A 16993-nucleotide genomic window follows, 5' to 3' on the forward strand; every position below is an offset into this window, starting at 1 on the left:
GATGTTCTGCTGCTTTGTTCTCCATGCCTGCGATGTTCACCTCTCAACCTTTGTACTAGGTTTGAAATAACTGAAGAGCAGTCAACTTCAGGTGTAAGTTTTGACTGAAACTTTTCCTAGATAAACATCTCCTCCCCCCTGTTGTCCTTGGAGCCTTTGAAAGAATTACACTAAACTTTCTGGGGAGTAGACTCTTAGTTTTGTATGTGCTTTCTGCTTCCTGCAGTGGCCTTCTCGTGCTGCAAGTCCCAAATTTCCTGCCTGAAATTTAAAATTGAGATGTTGTGGGCCAGGTCAGTGCTGGCTATGTGGTATCCCAGAGAAAATGAGATACATCCAGTGAAAACGACTAGCACTCCAAAAACAGTAATAATGTTAAGATGCGATACCCTGCGGCTGCAAGGGATTTGACAGAGACGGGAGCTCATGAGTTGCTTGTTCCTAACGTATTCAGTTAGCTGCAGTGAAAGAGCTAACAAATATTGCCGTGTTTCAAGAAAGTAAAAGCAAATACAGTCATGCTGACAGGAGGCCTGATTTTTTTCTTGATTCTTAAGAAGCAGCTACAGAAACTTGTGAGATTAGCTAGATATGGCTCATGAAACAACAGCCGGTGTTGTGAAAATCAGTAGCAAGGATGTAAAGAGCTATAAGGGGAAGTAGCCAATACAGGGCCAGAAGGCTTAGTGGTCCCAGTTGTATCTGGCGTAGATAGATGGATGCCATATGTATCTTATCCTATATTGTTTGCTTGTAAAGACCTCCCTTAGTCATACCACTGTTGGCAGCTCTTGTCTTATAAACGCCTCTGGGCTCCTGAATTGATCCCTGATGGTGAAGGCACTCAAGAGCGGTGCTTGAGTACTTGAATCAAAGCTCAAGTATCTGCTGTTTGAGACAGTCTCTCTGAAGAAGAGATAATATAATTTATTTCATATCCTGTATAACTATATACAGTTCTTATCCCCAAACACGTCATCCATTATGTTTTTGAGCATTAGCTTATATTCTGTAAGCTGGAAATGTTGGGCTGAGAGCTCACTGTTGCACATGGTTGAATTGCTGCTCACTGTGTGCATGTTATTGCTCTTTCGTAATTACGTCATCTGCTGTGAAGGTGGTTCCTGTGTTTTGACGTAAATGCAGGTCATACTATTGTGTATTTATCCCGCACTTCGGGCACAGCAGGAACATGTATACAGTCACGTATATCACTGCAGCACGGTTTATGGGCACTGATATATTAACGTAGTCAACTTCATGCACTTGCTTCTGTTTTTCCATACCTACCCTTAACTGGTATATGCAAAGGTATGCTAACTTTGTAAAACTGTGTACCTGCTCTAAATTTCCTTCTTATACTTCTAAAACTCAGTGTGACTTATCTTGCTTTTCTTATTATATGTCAATTTTCCTGCTTTCTCCTAGTAGTCTTTTTGGCAAGTTCTGTGAGAAACCATGGTATTTTAGACTTAGCCAAATTCAGTCTGTGTTAAAACTTCTTGAAACCTGATCTTGTGAGAGTTCTAGTATGAAAAAAAAAAAAAAACCCAAACAAAAAACCCAGGTTGGCATCCAGAGCCATGGATGTTTATCTAAACTGAACTTCTGATTCCTCTTGAGGTTTGGTAGTTCACTACTGAATCTGTTTCAGTCCAGTTAATTAGTTACAAACCCCTAAGCCACAGACTTGGAATTAAAGAAAACAAAGCCCCAAGCCTCCACACAATTTGACGCAAGAAGAAATTTTTGTTAAACTAAGAAGTGCATTTACATCACTGTTTCCCAGTTTGAAATGCAAAACTGATGTACAGATGAGCCAACAGCATAGTTATTGATTCTGGATTCATGCCACCTGTATTAATGTGATAGTCTAGTGTCCCCCTATAATCTCCCCCCGTTCTCCGACATTGGTTTCTCCTTTCAGAGGTATGGCAGGGATTTTTTTTGTATCAGTGGTTTGGCTCTGTGCAGTGTAGCTTACAGGGAGTACAGAATGCCTGTTTTTGATAAGATTTTCTGCTCTTCTGTTTTTAGGACAATGTAGATCAGACTTCGGCTCATGGTCGGCGGGATCTGGTGGAACCGGGTTTCCAAGAACCATCTAACCGCATCTCTCTGAATCACCAAGGTAAGGAATAGTGGGTGGGAATCCAGGCTCCTTGGGGGAAAGCCGGGGCGCTGCATATGCAGAGATAGTTTTACCTCCATGTTGCTGTTTCTCCTTCTGATTAAAAAAAAAAAAAAAAAAAAAAGTGGTAGTTCTGGATGGTTGGAGGAGGACAGCTGAGAAATAGTTTTTTGTCACAACTGTCCTGTGAGCTATGGATGAAGATCACGAAGAACTTGTGGTGCATCTCAAGCCTTGTAGCCCAAACTGGGATTGCTAGCCTGGGCGGCAGGTATATTCTCCTGTTTTTAGGAGGAGGGAGGAGGGAATTACTGAATTTGAAATCAACATTTGTAATGTTAAAGTTGCATTTGAAAAATCTTTGATTGCTATAAGAAGGGTTCAGGGCTCTGGCTCAATTTTCGCAGTAGGAGAAAAGAAAAGTATGTTTACTTGCTTTGCATGACAGAAATCAGCTCATTCGGGGGAAAGTAAGTCCTGAACCTAGACATTGTAAAATAAATCTTAAAAATCTTTCTTGGCCAATTTCTGTTTGTTCAGATACCTAAAAAAAGATAGTTGCTATTATAGTGGGGACTTTGAGCTCAGCTTTATTTTTTTGGCTTTGAAATAGTTAATAATAGAGAGTGTGCCATCTTAACCAGGGAACCCCCTTACCCTCAGGGTTCATGGTGGCTTAGTTTGGAACCAAGTCCTTGAAGGTCATCTTCAGATGTTGTTTCTTCAGTGCAACAGCTAATAGTATTGCAGTCAGCACAAGGCTATTGAAACAAAAAAGATCACGAATGTTGTTACTTAAAATATTTACCAAATATGACGTGCTTAACTTTTCCTTTAAAAATCCAGCTTCTTTTGTTTGCCAAGAGTAGCAAGACTAGAATTTCATGACTTGTAGATCCTCAAGACGATTTAATTTTTTTAATTTAAATAATATTTAAATTAAAAATTTAAATATTTAAAATTCCGTTTTTCATTCATATTAGAATGGTACTGTTACATTAATTTCACCTACCTTGGGATGCACAAATCCTGGAGCAGATCTATATAGGTGACTTCTTTTGAAGCTATTTGTAAATATCCGCCTTTAATCAAGGGATTTGGGGGGGGAACACATCTTGTGTGGTCTAAGTTCATGCGTTAGAGTGAGAGTATGTGTGGCTGCTGCTTATGAAGTCTGAACATTTATTGAAGAGATAGGTAATATTGCATTTTGGTGGCAAAATGCTAACTTTGTAGCCTGACTTTTTCCTTATAGAGTAATGCTTCCTTTTCAGATCCTCCTTTTCCTCTATCAATATTGTACTACTGCAGAAGGATCCATACAGTGTCACCTGATGTGTGGCTCTGCCTCAGCTGCTTTGAGACAATTGTCTGTATGCAAACTGGTCCAAATTAATTTAGGAAACAGCTATCTTTAAAGAGAATGCTTTTCATAGAGGTACTGGCTGTTTAAGGCCTGTTTATAAAGACAGACCCCGTTAATGTTCTTCCCAATAGTTTCTGAACTAAAGATCACTTTTGCACCCACAAATTGTTTGGGATTTTTTCCTGTGTCAGCTGACTGACAGCAATCAAATCCAATATTTCTAAAATCTTTCTGATTTTGTTGCTGAAGTAGGTATTTAGCACATTATTAATATTGCTTGCCTACCCCTGTGACCATGAAACACTGTTACGTTAGTGGCGTGGATTAAGAACTGAAACCTGAATGCCCAGAGGTGGCCTTTAATGCTGCACTGGGCTGTAGCACTTCTGCCTTTTGCAGTGTTAGAGGGAAGCAATGTGCCTTACAGGCATGATACCTGCTGCTTCAATATCTTTTTGAAAACAGAAGTGACCATAAGCGTGATGTTATGTCATGTCTTGTGTGTTTGTTCTGTCCAAGTGTGAGCGTCTACACTCTTTCATAGCGTATGAAATACTCATTCCTGTCCAAGAACATGAAAGTACAAGTATTTTAAGAGCTGTCACATATTCCAGTAACTGATTAATGAATAGTACATAGAAAAATAGAACATGAAGAACTTCAGAGGGAGTTGTGACATGGTCTGAACTAGCTCCCATGCAGTCATGTTAGTCACACAATAAATAGGAAGACTAGATTATTAACATGAAGTGGGTTTTTTAAGTTCTGTGGCAGCTGTTTGCTTTATTTTTTTACTCTTACACTAAACTGTGTTATCCATTACTTTCTATTAAAGCTTTGGTGCCACTGACTTTGATGAAAACCTTAAGAGTAAACGTGTATCCAGAAGTAACTTGCAGGACCACTGCTTGCATTTAATAAATGAATCTGGTGGTATGTCTTGATTATGTTGATGATAAAGATATTTGCAACAGACTATGGCAAATTTTGCTTCCAGTTATATACAACATTAGCTGCTGACTTCAGCTTATACTGACTAGCAGATCTACAGCTTTTGTTCCTGTGTTTCGCAAGACTTTTAAGGAAAACTGATAGGCTTGCAACAAAGCTGGTTTAATACATATTTAACGTGAGCAGAAATTGTGGAAGGATTAGAATTGGCTAAAATATTTCACGTTAGGTGCTCCCTGTCTTTTTCCCTTTAGCGTACTGTGCCTTAAACACTGCAGCTGAACTTTGAGCAACCGTACTTACTACGTTACTTTATGTATACACTTCCAATTCATACCTGACCACATTGCTCAGTGAGCACAGCAGATTTGCCAGTTTGTGTTGAACATTAACTTACAGCCCTTTGCTTTTCACTGGGAGAGCTTTGGTACAAGCACTTGCAATTCTGAACCAGACTCTGCTTTCCACGGCCTATAAAAATGGTGATTAGCTTCCTCCTAGGCATCTGAATCCCTTCAACACAAACTGGAAAAAGAGCATTCAAGTGGAGACTGAGATATGCCTGCCAACTGTCCCTGCGTGAATAAGCTCCTTCTTGTGAAGGGTGTTTCAAATACATGTTTCCTGCTGAATCACTCTTTTTACACAAGCAGATGCTTTATAACTGTTCAGCTTTTTATTTTAAAAGAATATCTTGTAAAGATTGGGGAGCAGAGAATACTTTCTGTAAAGTGAGGAGTCTTTAAAATAGGCAGGTTTCATATGAAACGTAAAAAGCTGAGTGCAGATGGAATAGTATTTTTTCCTAGAAATAGTTCAATAACTGCTTATTGTGTAGGTATGCTGATAAACTTGCTTACTTTAATAATAAGTAGTTTTATACCTAAGCTATTATTTAGTATTCACTTTTCAATGATTCTGCTAGTTGGGCAAAGCTTGTAAAGGTACTGAATGCAGAGAGCAGGAACTAGGATTTCTTACTTCTATTCCTCAAAAGCTACTTCATAAATTAAATGCAATAGGAAAGAGCAAGCTTCGTCCAGCTGAACAATACTAATATCCACTGATGTAAAGGAACAGATATGCTTCAGCTACCTATTGAAAGTTATAGAAAGTTAACAACAGCCAGCCAGGATGTGGCATTTAATAAACAGCAAGTCAAGTATTTCTCCAGCAGTCCTTCCAGAAGCTGTAATAAAGACTCTAGGCTTGGAGAAGAAAAATATGTCTAAACTATGTGGTATTTTCTGAAAAGTTAAGAAAGGAGGTGAAGAAACAATCAAAACAATTATTTACCATCTTTAAAAACACCAAGAGAAAGAGGAAGTGAGAGCATGCTTAGGATGGGATAGGTATTGTTATTTTTCTGCATTTTTTTGCCTTCAGGAGTGGAGTGTGGAGATGAAGGTAACTGTAGCCTCCTCAGCCACGTCTCACTTGGCAAAACATTTAGCACTCACAAATGTTTAACATTTTGCAATGACAGGTTCTCTGCAGTGTGTAGCCTACAGCGTTTGTACCCTGTCCAGTAGTGAGGGGCAGAGCTGGGGAGCATAGTGGTGATTTTAGTCAAAACACTTGCATTCACATGGAGATGCCGTTTTGAGGGCTTTCATAGAGGTGATGGGCTCCAGCACTCATTTTACCTGTCCCGTCCAAAAGGATGCTGCTGGTTCTCCTCTCTCTCCAAGCGCCCTGGCAGTGCAGCCTCTGTTCCTCTTAGTTGAGCGCACCGCTGTGCCGTGCCACCAAAGTTAACCTTGAATGTGTCTCAGTAGCAAGGCAAGTCTATCCTATGGATTTCCCTGTGCTGCCTAGGAGCAGCCTTGCTATAATGAAGTATGATAGCAAAATACACCATGCTACAGAAAACCATAAGTCCAACTGAATTTGTTTACTCTCAGACTTCAGGGGGGTTTAACCTACCAGCCATGCTGCTGCTGTTTCTCATCTTGCTCTGTACTTCTGGGTTTTTCTTTGTTGAGGCATGTCTCGGAGCTCATTTTTCTGTTTGTTTTTCTAGTACGCAGCAAATAGTGCCAACTCCAGTCCCGGCTGTGAAGTACTTGGTACTTTTATTGGTACTTGACGTGTACTTTTTGAGATTGTGTAGCTACTTCTTATTCAGGATTTTGAAGCCAGGCATAAATAAGATGCATTCTGTCACCTTGACTTTTAGTGGAAGTATTAGACATGCAATTCTGGCACTTTCTGTATGTGTGTACTTGCGGGATGGTTGTTGGTGTCTGTACAAATGTGTTTTGCCATGAAAGATTTATCTTCCTTTTATTAATGCATTCGCATGCGGCTTTCCTCTCCTGAGGCACTCTCAGCTCTTGTTGGACTGCTTTTTGTCTTGTTGGATGCTTTTTGTCACAGCAGTTCACAGACAGAGCTGAGCCGAACATTGTGGTACCTCTGGCTCCACAGCCAGGTGGCTTTGGCAGCAGAAAGGAAATGGTGATATGAGTTGTTTTAGCCAACAGCTGCCCTTTGTCAACAGCTGGCTCATGCTTTGGCCTTTCTTGGTTGGTCATGGTGGGAAGTCTTGCCTGTAGTGAGACAATGAAGATGCTGTGGCTGCGGATCAGTTGGCATTAAGTTTCCTGCCTGTACGTACAGATGACTTGTTCCCACTGAAACTGGAGGGATCCAGAGCAGCTGCCAGCTTGAATCGCACTGCAGCCTGCTCTTGAGGTAGATACTCTCCTGTACCTTGCTGGCTAGTAACTAATACGTTAACTTTTATAGAGATGGTAAATGTCAGCGGTGGTGGAAACTACCCTTCTAGCACACTGCCTGGGTCCAAAAAATACAAGCCCATGTAAATGCGGACAGACTTTTGAATGAGTGTGGGCTTGGATGAAGTATTACGATGCCTGAGATTTAGCCCAGAGAAATAATCTTGTGTAGCACTCTTTCTCCACCACTGTTGTTATTACTTGCTTTTAGTATCTTTTCTTTTGTATCTGCCTCAGGATAGGCATGTAAGGTTGAGGCGATTTTGTTATTCATTCTGTAGCTAAGGAGGAGCATGTTTAGTAACAGCCAGTGCTACTTCTGATATGCTTCAGTTGTGGGATCCGACTGGGATGAGTTGGTTATTTGGTGTATCAGAACTAACCCATGTTTTTGCAGAATCCAGCTGGTACTGAATTGAAAATGTAGAGTGAAAAACAGATAGTCTTGTTTGTATTGCAGAGACAATACTGCCAGACATTCATGAATTCTCATGCTTTGTATAAATATTGTTGTCATTGTCCAGCCTTAGAAAAAAACACACCATTAGTGCCAAAAAGATTTACACTGGCTACCCCTACACAGAGAGCGGAGCCCTCGCTTCCTGCCTAGCTCATTACAGTACCTTTGTCTTGTTTTGGAGAAGGCTTCCATTATATTTGGTGATGAATCTTGTTAGCACAGCTACTAGGAGGGCACCCATAATAGCTGTGTAGAAGTTTAACTTCCCCCATTGTATTAGTTCCCAAACCTTTGGGCTGACAGAACTCTGAAAAAAAATTTAAAAAAACATGAAAAGAGAAGACAAAGTAGGTTGGTGTTTAGTACAGATGATTTCAGAGATTTGCAGCGAGCTACAGGAAGACAAAATAGACCAACTGATTGAGTTTAGCAGGAAGACTGTATATAATAAGGCTGCTAATGAAGATTGAGTGAAATCAGTGAAAAGAGAAGAAACAGACTAAAAATGGTTTAAAATGTTGCATATTCAGACAAACACTTGCAGGTGACTGATGGATTTTCTTTTATTTTTCTTGTATTTTTTAATTTTATTTTTAATTTTCTTTTTCATATATCAACTTTTTACTATCAGCTTTGCAAATCTTCAGTTTTGGACATATTTAAAATTAAATGTGTTCCTCTGAAGCCACCTGACATGAATAAAAAAAGCTCAAATATCTCATAGTTGACAAGCATGGGATTTTAAGCTGTTTATAGTCTCTCAGTATTCAGTGTGTCCTTTGGGTAAATTTCTCTGACAAGGTAGGATTCGGTGCAGGGAAGGAGCCCTCTGTCTTCTTTGTATAGGATGTAACATGGTTTGCCTTAGGGCCTTTATTCACTGGAATTTTTACAAGTGGAGATGTAGAAAAAATTGAGAAGTTTAAAGTAGGCCTAAAGCAAGAAGTATTACAATATTAAAAATTAATCTTTCCTATTTACGTGACTGTCAAAGTAAGTTTTAAGCCTATTTTCTTCTGTGGCCTATGGAAAAATGGTAAAGTTATTACCAGGTTTGCAATGAACTTCTTGCCATGTTGGAGGGGAGATGGTTGCTGGAGCAGAGCGGTTGCATTGGGAGAGCAGGTGGAGCTGGGCTGGGGAGTTGGGTTCCTTGCTTGAGAAAGTGATGGTCCATGATGCACCATACGTGTCCCTCGGGGGCTGAAGCTGTACGGGTGTATGATGTCTGAGAAAGGGTTGGTGGGTTTTTTTTTTTCCATACTGAAGATAGAGGGATTGTGTTCCTCCACCTTCTCTTTCAAGATTTCTATCTCCAGTTATCATGAGGCAGGAGTAGATTCACAAGGTGTGAATTTAGGGTGATTAGAAGCTCGTTTCTTGTTGTTACTGTTAAATTGTCTAAGGCTTTGGGAGGGGAACGTGTAAATTGGGCATCTGGGCGGTGGGATTCTGTTGCTTCTTTCCAGATCCTTCTCAGAGCAAGAGGGCATTTACCTCCCTCACCCCTTACCTGTTACCTGTTGGAGAACAAGTTAGCTTAGTACTAGTATAAGCCTAAAGTGATGTCTCTTTAAGACACCCACCACAAATCAAATAGGGAGAGGGAGACACTGTGAAATAAATTGTAAAATCAAATGTCCTTTTAAATTCACTTTTGTCCTTAATATTAAGGGATGTGCATTTCCTGCTATCACTGAAGCAGAGCTAAGACTAACTGTTGGAGCAGTTGTCATTTTGCATCCTTTGGCTAGGTAATGCAAGGGATAGTGTAGGGATGCCCTCGCTTCTTGTCTGGGGGTGTGCACTCTTGGGCATCTTGTGGAAAACTTTCTTTCAGTGCTGCAGCTATCGCACAAGAACCAGCTGAGTGAAACGGCACGCTTTGGGGGCGGTCGGGGAGGGGCGGGGGTGCCATGAGGTAGGCGCATAAACGTATTTATCTGTTACAAGAGTCTGCGCTGTTAGCAGGAGGCAAATGTTCACATCATGTATTTGTTTACTGTTGGCACGCTTCCCCAGAGGTATATCAGCTCAGCGAGGTGATGTCATCGGTGGCACAAATACTTTCTGTGCTGGTGTGGCTACTCCAGTTGTGTCGGGGCGGCTGGCCGCTTGCCGAGGGCCTGTCTGCCAGCAGCCTGATGCAACAGCCTCGGCGGTGACTGCTTGAGAGGAACCGCACCTTGCATGGGCTGTGAGAGGCTTCCTGGGGGAAATCAACCTGCAAGTCCTTCATGGAGGTGATGGTATTCGGGCTTTTCATTTTTGGGGCTTGAGCTCGTGAGTCCAATGCTTCTGTTGGAAATGGTGTGCTTGGGGAAATTCAGATACCAGAGGGAAAAATGTCTCAGTTTTTACTCATGATGAGGTGCTTCTCCCAGGTGCCTGAGCTGAGCTTATTTCTTGTGAGCAAAAAAGTCCCAAATCCTATGGGTAGTGTGCTCTGTCCTCTGTAAATGTATTTACTTAGCAACTTGTGTCATCCCCATCCTTTCTGTAAGCGGATCGCTAAGGCAGCCAAGTGCGATAGATTCCAGTATTTTTTTATTGCTCTATATACTGATTTATTTACTGTCCAACAGGTAGGGGAGACTTGTGGACTCAGGTTGTCCTCTGCCTCCTAGGTGGCTTATTTCTTCTATTTGAGTTAATGGTCCATAATTGAGCTTAGTGATGTGAAATGCCCTCTTCTAATTTAATCAATACAAGTTAACTGTAAGATCTTGGGATGAGCTCATATGTTTTCTGGGATAACTTTTATTGCCTTTATGTTTTCTTTTGTAATCTGACTAAATTTGTACCATCAAGATGTTAGTAGAGTGGAAGGATAGAAATTAAGACTATCAGCAAAGGCTTTTTTGATAGCTTCTGGATGACATTTTTAATGTGGCTGAGTTGAATTCTTGCTTGTGCCACTCCACCATCTTCCTGCACGTCCTTGGGTTCTGCATATTGTTCCCTGTTAGGGGGCAAGTTTTAAGTGTATTTGGCTTTATGTAAGAAGCTTTTGAGCCTTTCAGTGAAGGTGTTATAGCCAAATGTCAAAACATGGCTGTGGGCACTTAAATAGTCTCGGTACTAATGAGCTTTCCAGTTAGGAAAGTTGATTTATTGCCTAGTTTTTAATCATGCTGTAACAATGGCAGTTGTTCAGTAAAAGCAATGTCTCTGCAGCATCAGAATATCAACTTCAAATTCTGACACCTTAACTAAAATCAAATCCTAAATTTCAAAGGCAGTTTGACATGTAAAGGGGAAGGGTATATTTAGAGATGGAAACAATCCATACTCACTGCAGCTATACTGCCTGTTATGAAATACTGCTTAAAAGAATATTTTCGAAAGTGTAAGTATCTCTAATTTTTGAGATAAAAGTACAATGTCACTGTACAAGGTCAGCTTTAATGGAGAGGGAGCTGCCTTTCAGTATCTGATTACATGGAAAGCTCTAGGGCGCTAATCTGGTTTCATGACTGTTGTGTTCAAAGCTGAAATAAAGCTATTCTGTTTATTTGGACATTTAAGAGTGTCACCTATAAATAGATCAGAAATTGATTGCCATTTATCTGCAATGCACATAATGTTTGAAATTACTGTGACTGATGAGGGGGGCTATTTTATTTTTGAAATCTGTCTACTTTGGTAAAATCTGTGTCAAGAGCACAGTGTTACTGTACATCTCTGTGCTTTCTGAAGGTGACAGGGGAAAAAAGACCCCCTTTCCTATGAAACTCATTTCCGAGAGTGTGGTGGCAGTGGTGTGGCAAAGTGGAGGCAGTTGTAATGCCAGAAACTGCTCCCTGAATTCTTGCGATTGAATGGACTTGAGCTTCGCAAGAAGCCTTTGAACAGCCTTAGTTCACCAGTACATTTAGCAATTTTGGGACTAGATATAATTTTTATTTTTACCCCCCCCCCCCAAATGAAATCCATTTAACTCCTTCAGATAAAACCCTGAGTTACTCCCACCCCCATTTAAAGCACACTGAACTGATTTGTGTCCTGTCTCTGATCAGCCGCACACCTTTGATCTCTCTTGTGATGGCAGATAATTTCTAATAGCTGACACAATGCAGCCCTCTTGTCTGCAAACAGTTCTGAGAGACGTGTATTCAGTTTTTAGGTTTTTGTTTTCCCCTGACCTTCAAGGTTGTATTTTTGGTCTCTATCAAAGTAGTGAGAGGGCGGAGAACAGGCAGTACAGCTCTTGGTTTCCTTCCATTGTTTGTCCTAACGATAAAAGCGTCCTAACCTTTGGTTTCTGTCTCTTCTTTCCAGTGCCTCAGGTGGAGCAAAATATTAAGTTAATTTACCTTTATATGAGCTCCATCCTCTAAGCAGAGCTTTTATCATCTTAGGAATGAATACAGAAATTCACTTTGCTCCTCTTTTAAAAAATAAAAATAATTTAAAAAATAACCAAGCAATGTCTTAAGTCTGTAACATTTCCGGGGTAAGAAACAGAACGAGGGCAAGGTAAGACTCGTTTGCAAGAGTGAAATGGGGCATATTTGTGATACAGCAGTTCTCCCAGCAAAGGCTTCTGTTGCTTTAGGATTCCCTATGATTCAACAACTTGGTGCCCTCCCTTTTCAGTTGTTAGCTGGCCTTAATTAGAGGAAGAATTATAAATGCTAAACAAAAGTTGGCTTTGTACTTAAAAATTGAATGGATTTTAGAAGCTGGCTGACACTATTACAGCAAATTTAGGTTAAGCAGTCTGGACAAGTATAGAATTAGTTTAAGGTTTTAGTATCCTTTTCTGCATATTAGAACAATTTTCAGGAGCTTACATACTAGAAAACCGGGATTGTCACATAAAGATGTAACACATCTTACAGATGAGAGGAAAATGCCCAATTCAAGTTATAGCTTAAACATCGTCTTCCTTAGAAATGCCTTTTCTAATCTGTTTATAAAAGAGATTGGTTCTGCCAGATGACTGGGAAGTTGAGAATTGCGGATTTTAAGATTTTTCTAGCATGGGAACGTATTTCCTTTAGTCGAGACAAACGAGTTGCACTGGAATGTGCTCATGGTCTGTATCAGCAAGTATAGCTTAACTTAGTTGTGTCAAGAAGAATATATACTGTGGTATATCCAAAAAAATGGATGTCACTAAAAATACCTGGCTAATAAATTTCTGTGGTGTTGGGTGAATGTGAAAGTAGGCTTTCTTAGTGGCAAAGTTGTGTTTATTTAAGTATCAAAATGATTTTCTATGTTTAAAAAATGATTAAAGGTTCATGACTGAAGTCAGACTTAAGATAGCAAGAACAGTGTAAAACGGTACAGGGTTTGATTACAGGAACATGCTTTCTGTAAGCCCTGCATCTCTGCGGAGTGTACTGCCTGTACCCACAGCCAGTCCTCACTGAAAGAAGGCGATTTGAAGGCAATGAGTGACCTCAGGCCAGCTTGTTGCGGGCATGGTTCCTTTTTCACTCATTTTGGAAGTTGCATGGAGTAACAAACCTCCAAAGTCTGCGCTGCGGGGTTGCACAGACACTCTTATGCTCATATGCAAACGAGCGATTGCAAACTATAGCAGTTAATGATGACAGCAGCAGACCTGACTCCCATGTGTTGTTGGTTAGCCATCTATACCTCAGGCAGCTATAAGCTGCTCAGAATAATTGGACTTACCCGAGGTTTTGATGAAACTGGACTGCAGAAATCATTGCAGGATGCTGCTGAGTGTACGTTTCTTCACATGAGCGTGCAGAAGCAATGATGGGCTCTCCGCTCCACGACCCCCCTAGCAGGAGTTGGGAAATACTTGCTGGGGTTGGCCACTGTGCCTGTGTGGAGCGGAGCAAAGAGTTAGAAGCACTCGTTCAACAAATTAGCTGTTACATGGAATGAAACAAATCGCTGTAGATGTCTACCTACGTTTTCCCCATCAGCAAAATGAGGATATTGCTAGTGCAAAACTTCTGTCAAGTATGTGGATGAGATCTGCTTCATAGTGTGCATGCTATTTTTGAAGACAAAGTCCTGCTTTATTCACAGTATTAAGTTGAGAGCCAGTTCTGAAGAGATGAAATCAAGACTGAAATATGAACATACATGAGATTGTATCCTAATATATAGGGTAAACCATATACTGTTACTTTGACATGGTGGATAGCCTTTCTGTAGATTGACTTGTTTGTATGCAGCGTATGACATGGAAGTGGTGAAAGATAATGCAGCTTCTAAGTACTATAAATGTGCTTTGATTGAAAGTGCGTAATTCTTGACTCACAGTAGGGAGGGGGTCAGTGAATTAAGCTGAAGGGTAGTTGAAGCTTTCTCTTTGTGCCTGTGGGGGTTGAAATCAAAGTTGGGAACAGTGACCAGCCTTGCAAGTTGACCTTGGAACATTTACTAAAAAGTAAAAAAAAAAATTGGCATTAAATGTGGGATAACAAGATAAGGGAAAACCACTTGAGGCATAAAGCATGGTGAAAAGCCATGGAGTTTCTTTAAGATGGTTTTAGTATGTATCTGAAGTGAAACTATTGAAAGAGATGTAATTCATTTTCATTGCTGTAGGAGCCGAGATGTCTACTAATACAGTATTTATGTTTGTGGTAATATCTTCCCACCATTCTGTATCTCTATAAACCTTCTGTTTAAAAAACTGACCAAACAAAGCAAATCAAAAAAACCTGTCAACCCTCCCTCCGTATGGCAATAGTGCCGAGCTCTTTGGGCCAGGATACATGTCTCCTGCTGTGTTAGGCTGGTGAAATACAAAACAGAGAGATCTCTTTCTGAAGAGCAAGTTTAGAGATGAATCTGGCAGATTGTTGGCTCCAAGGCAAATTGAAACTATTGGGGAGAAATTTGTCGAAGGCACGACTCGGGTGAATGCCTCCTTTCTTACAGTGAGGGTGTTTGAGCAAGAGGACGTGGTGATTGCAGCGCTGATGACTTTGCTCTGAAAAAAGATGTCCTTTCAAGTAGGCTGTTCTCAGACCATTTACATTCCCCAGGGTCTGGTGTCTCCCAGGGGTTTGGTGGTACAGCTGTGCTGGCACACTTCCTAATGTACTTGTAATAGCAAAAAAACACTTTCTCCGAAGGAAGTTTATTCTGGTTTGACAAGTGAAATGAAATGCAGCAGTAAAAGCATTCTTAGACGCTTATACTGGGCTAGAAATAAAGGTATTTTAACAGGAAAAACAGTTGAAATGTGGAGTCGTTTCTACTGAACTCGTTGTGAGCAACCTTTCCTTGTATTTTAGGCAAATATGCAGACCTATACAGAGTGAGGGCAGTGAATTCAAGAGGTTAACGTTGAACGTTGCGGGTGTCTCAGCTCCAGCTTGAAATTAGTTCTTTTGATGTTTGTGCCATACAAACACAGAGGAAGGCTCAGCCCCCCGCCAACAAATCTGACACAGAAGGGATAGAGAAGAAACACTTTTATAATATTTAGTTGGTGGTTTCAAATCTGTGAGGTGGAAGAGAGATTTTTAGTGCCGTGGGTTAAAGAGCTTTTAAGTGGGCGTGGAGGAAACTTAAGGGTTAATCTATCCCCAAAACTTTTATGAATATAGTATTACCAGTATAGGTTTGTGATCCCTTTACAGTATTTTATACTTGTAATGGGTCCTTGTATGTAGATTCAGTTGTCCTGGAAAAATGCTGCTGTTTAGCATACCTCACTTTATTCACTGACCTGATACAAGCAATGTGAGTGCTTTTCTCACGTTAATGAATGCCTGCCTGAAAAACAGCAGTCAAAATACTTGACATGTCTCATGCAGGCATCTAGATTACTTCAGGATGCATTTTATTGAGAGCATGTGGGAAGAGAGAGTCTTCTAGTGCATCCTCGGTTTTGGAGGGGCCAACAGACAGGCTAGCAAATGAGGGCAGAATTGAGGGGTGTTGTTGACAGAGTGGACACAATAGAGGTTAATATGGTAGAAAAGAGCATAAGTGACTCTCAATGAAATGGTACCCACTGTGGTGAAAGAGGAAGACAGTAAGAATCTGAAATTTATTTGAATCAAGTACAAAAGAAAGTGTTGCTCTTCAGCTGATGCAAGATAACTCTCAAAATTAGGTCACTGGAAGTTGAAAGGAAGCCCATGTGGGATGTCCACTCTGGAGGACTGTTGGGGATGGAGAAAACTTTGAAGCAGGTTCTAGTGCTTTACATAGTGCAGAAGCTCTTCGTGCAGGTCTTTCCTGTTCTCAACCCATGTGTTGGGTTTTTATCTATTTTATGATTAGAGTTAAGAATGTATAGGTGCATAAACAAATCAGAAAACAGAAAGAACTGTCATTTATTTTTTACTACTAAAACTTCAAAATATTTTTAGGTAACTGTACATTCTGATGTTATGCTGCAGCAGCTGCGGCTTGTGCTTTAAGTTGTATATTTGTCAAATAAGGAGACAAAGTCTGTGCTTGTTTGTTTCTTCTTGTAGTCAGATGGTCCTCAGGTTCATCTAAGACTGAGAAACATCAATGAAAATATGTTGTCGTTCCAAAGAAAATTCTTTTGAATTTTTTAAAGAGGTGTAGAATAGCAAAAGACAATATTGTAGTGTTGTATTATTTATGGTGCCTGTAGCTTTGAAAAAATCTTGTGGTGTTAAGACTGCCCCAAAATGAACTGGAATGGTACACTTCTGTAATTCTGATTTCTTCCACTGTCTATAAAGCAGATATACTAAGCTTGGGGCTTTTTTTGTATTAAGCTCACATAACAAGAGGGGGGAGGAAAAAAATCAAATTTCATAGCTTAATAAAATAAGCAACATCTGTAGAAAAACAAGTCTGTTGTAATTTGATGTCAGTTCTGCACTACAATTTTTCACCACAGTGCAGCACTGTAACAATAAACCTCGGTCATCACTGTCTTTGAACTTACCTGACTGTGATAAGCAGTACAGTATTTATTTCTGCCTTTATGTAAACACTGTGCTGCAAGTGGTTCACGACAGCGCTTCAGTATGGCAAACTGTGTCATGTGAGGATACTTTGGAAATGCATAATTTCAAAGCAGCTGACATTCTTGCATTGAGGATGAAGAAGGTTGCAGCGCTTTTCTTAAAGCCAAGAAGCTTCAAGGGAAAGATCAATCTGAATTTGTTAATTATTTAAGTCTCTTTGTGCCTATTAAAAAGGACAAGATTCTGTCAAGGTAGTTGTATTTTCAGCTAAAAAAACCCAGACTTAAATGGGGCAAACCAGCTAAACAAAAAAAAAATCAAAATATAGCATGAGAGGTAGCTAAATTTGGAGTTCTTAACAGCAAGCAGCTGCTTAAGTAATTAAGTATGTAAGGTGCTACTGACCAAAGCAATTAGTATGTAATTTCATTAATGGTGTTAGGATTG

The 16993-nt window shown here is 40.2% G+C and overlaps 1 protein-coding gene across 2 annotated transcripts in view; it reads left to right on the forward strand.

Annotated features, from left to right (window-relative positions):
- Window positions 1-16993, forward strand: part of GRB10 (growth factor receptor bound protein 10) — a 150314-nt gene that overhangs the window by 61694 nt on the left and 71627 nt on the right. For both annotated transcript variants that reach the window (XR_007766049.1, XM_050891695.1), the window contains exon 3: window positions 2038-2131. Coding sequence is in view for 1 of the 2 variants with exons in the window: in XM_050891695.1 (XP_050747652.1) it covers window positions 2038-2131 (94 nt within the window). In the remaining variant the exon portion in view is untranslated. The remainder of the gene's footprint in view (window positions 1-2037; window positions 2132-16993) is intronic.

The sequence above is a fragment of the Gymnogyps californianus genome, chromosome 2, assembly GCF_018139145.2.
Source record: "Gymnogyps californianus isolate 813 chromosome 2, ASM1813914v2, whole genome shotgun sequence".
Lineage (NCBI taxonomy): Eukaryota > Metazoa > Chordata > Aves > Accipitriformes > Cathartidae > Gymnogyps > Gymnogyps californianus.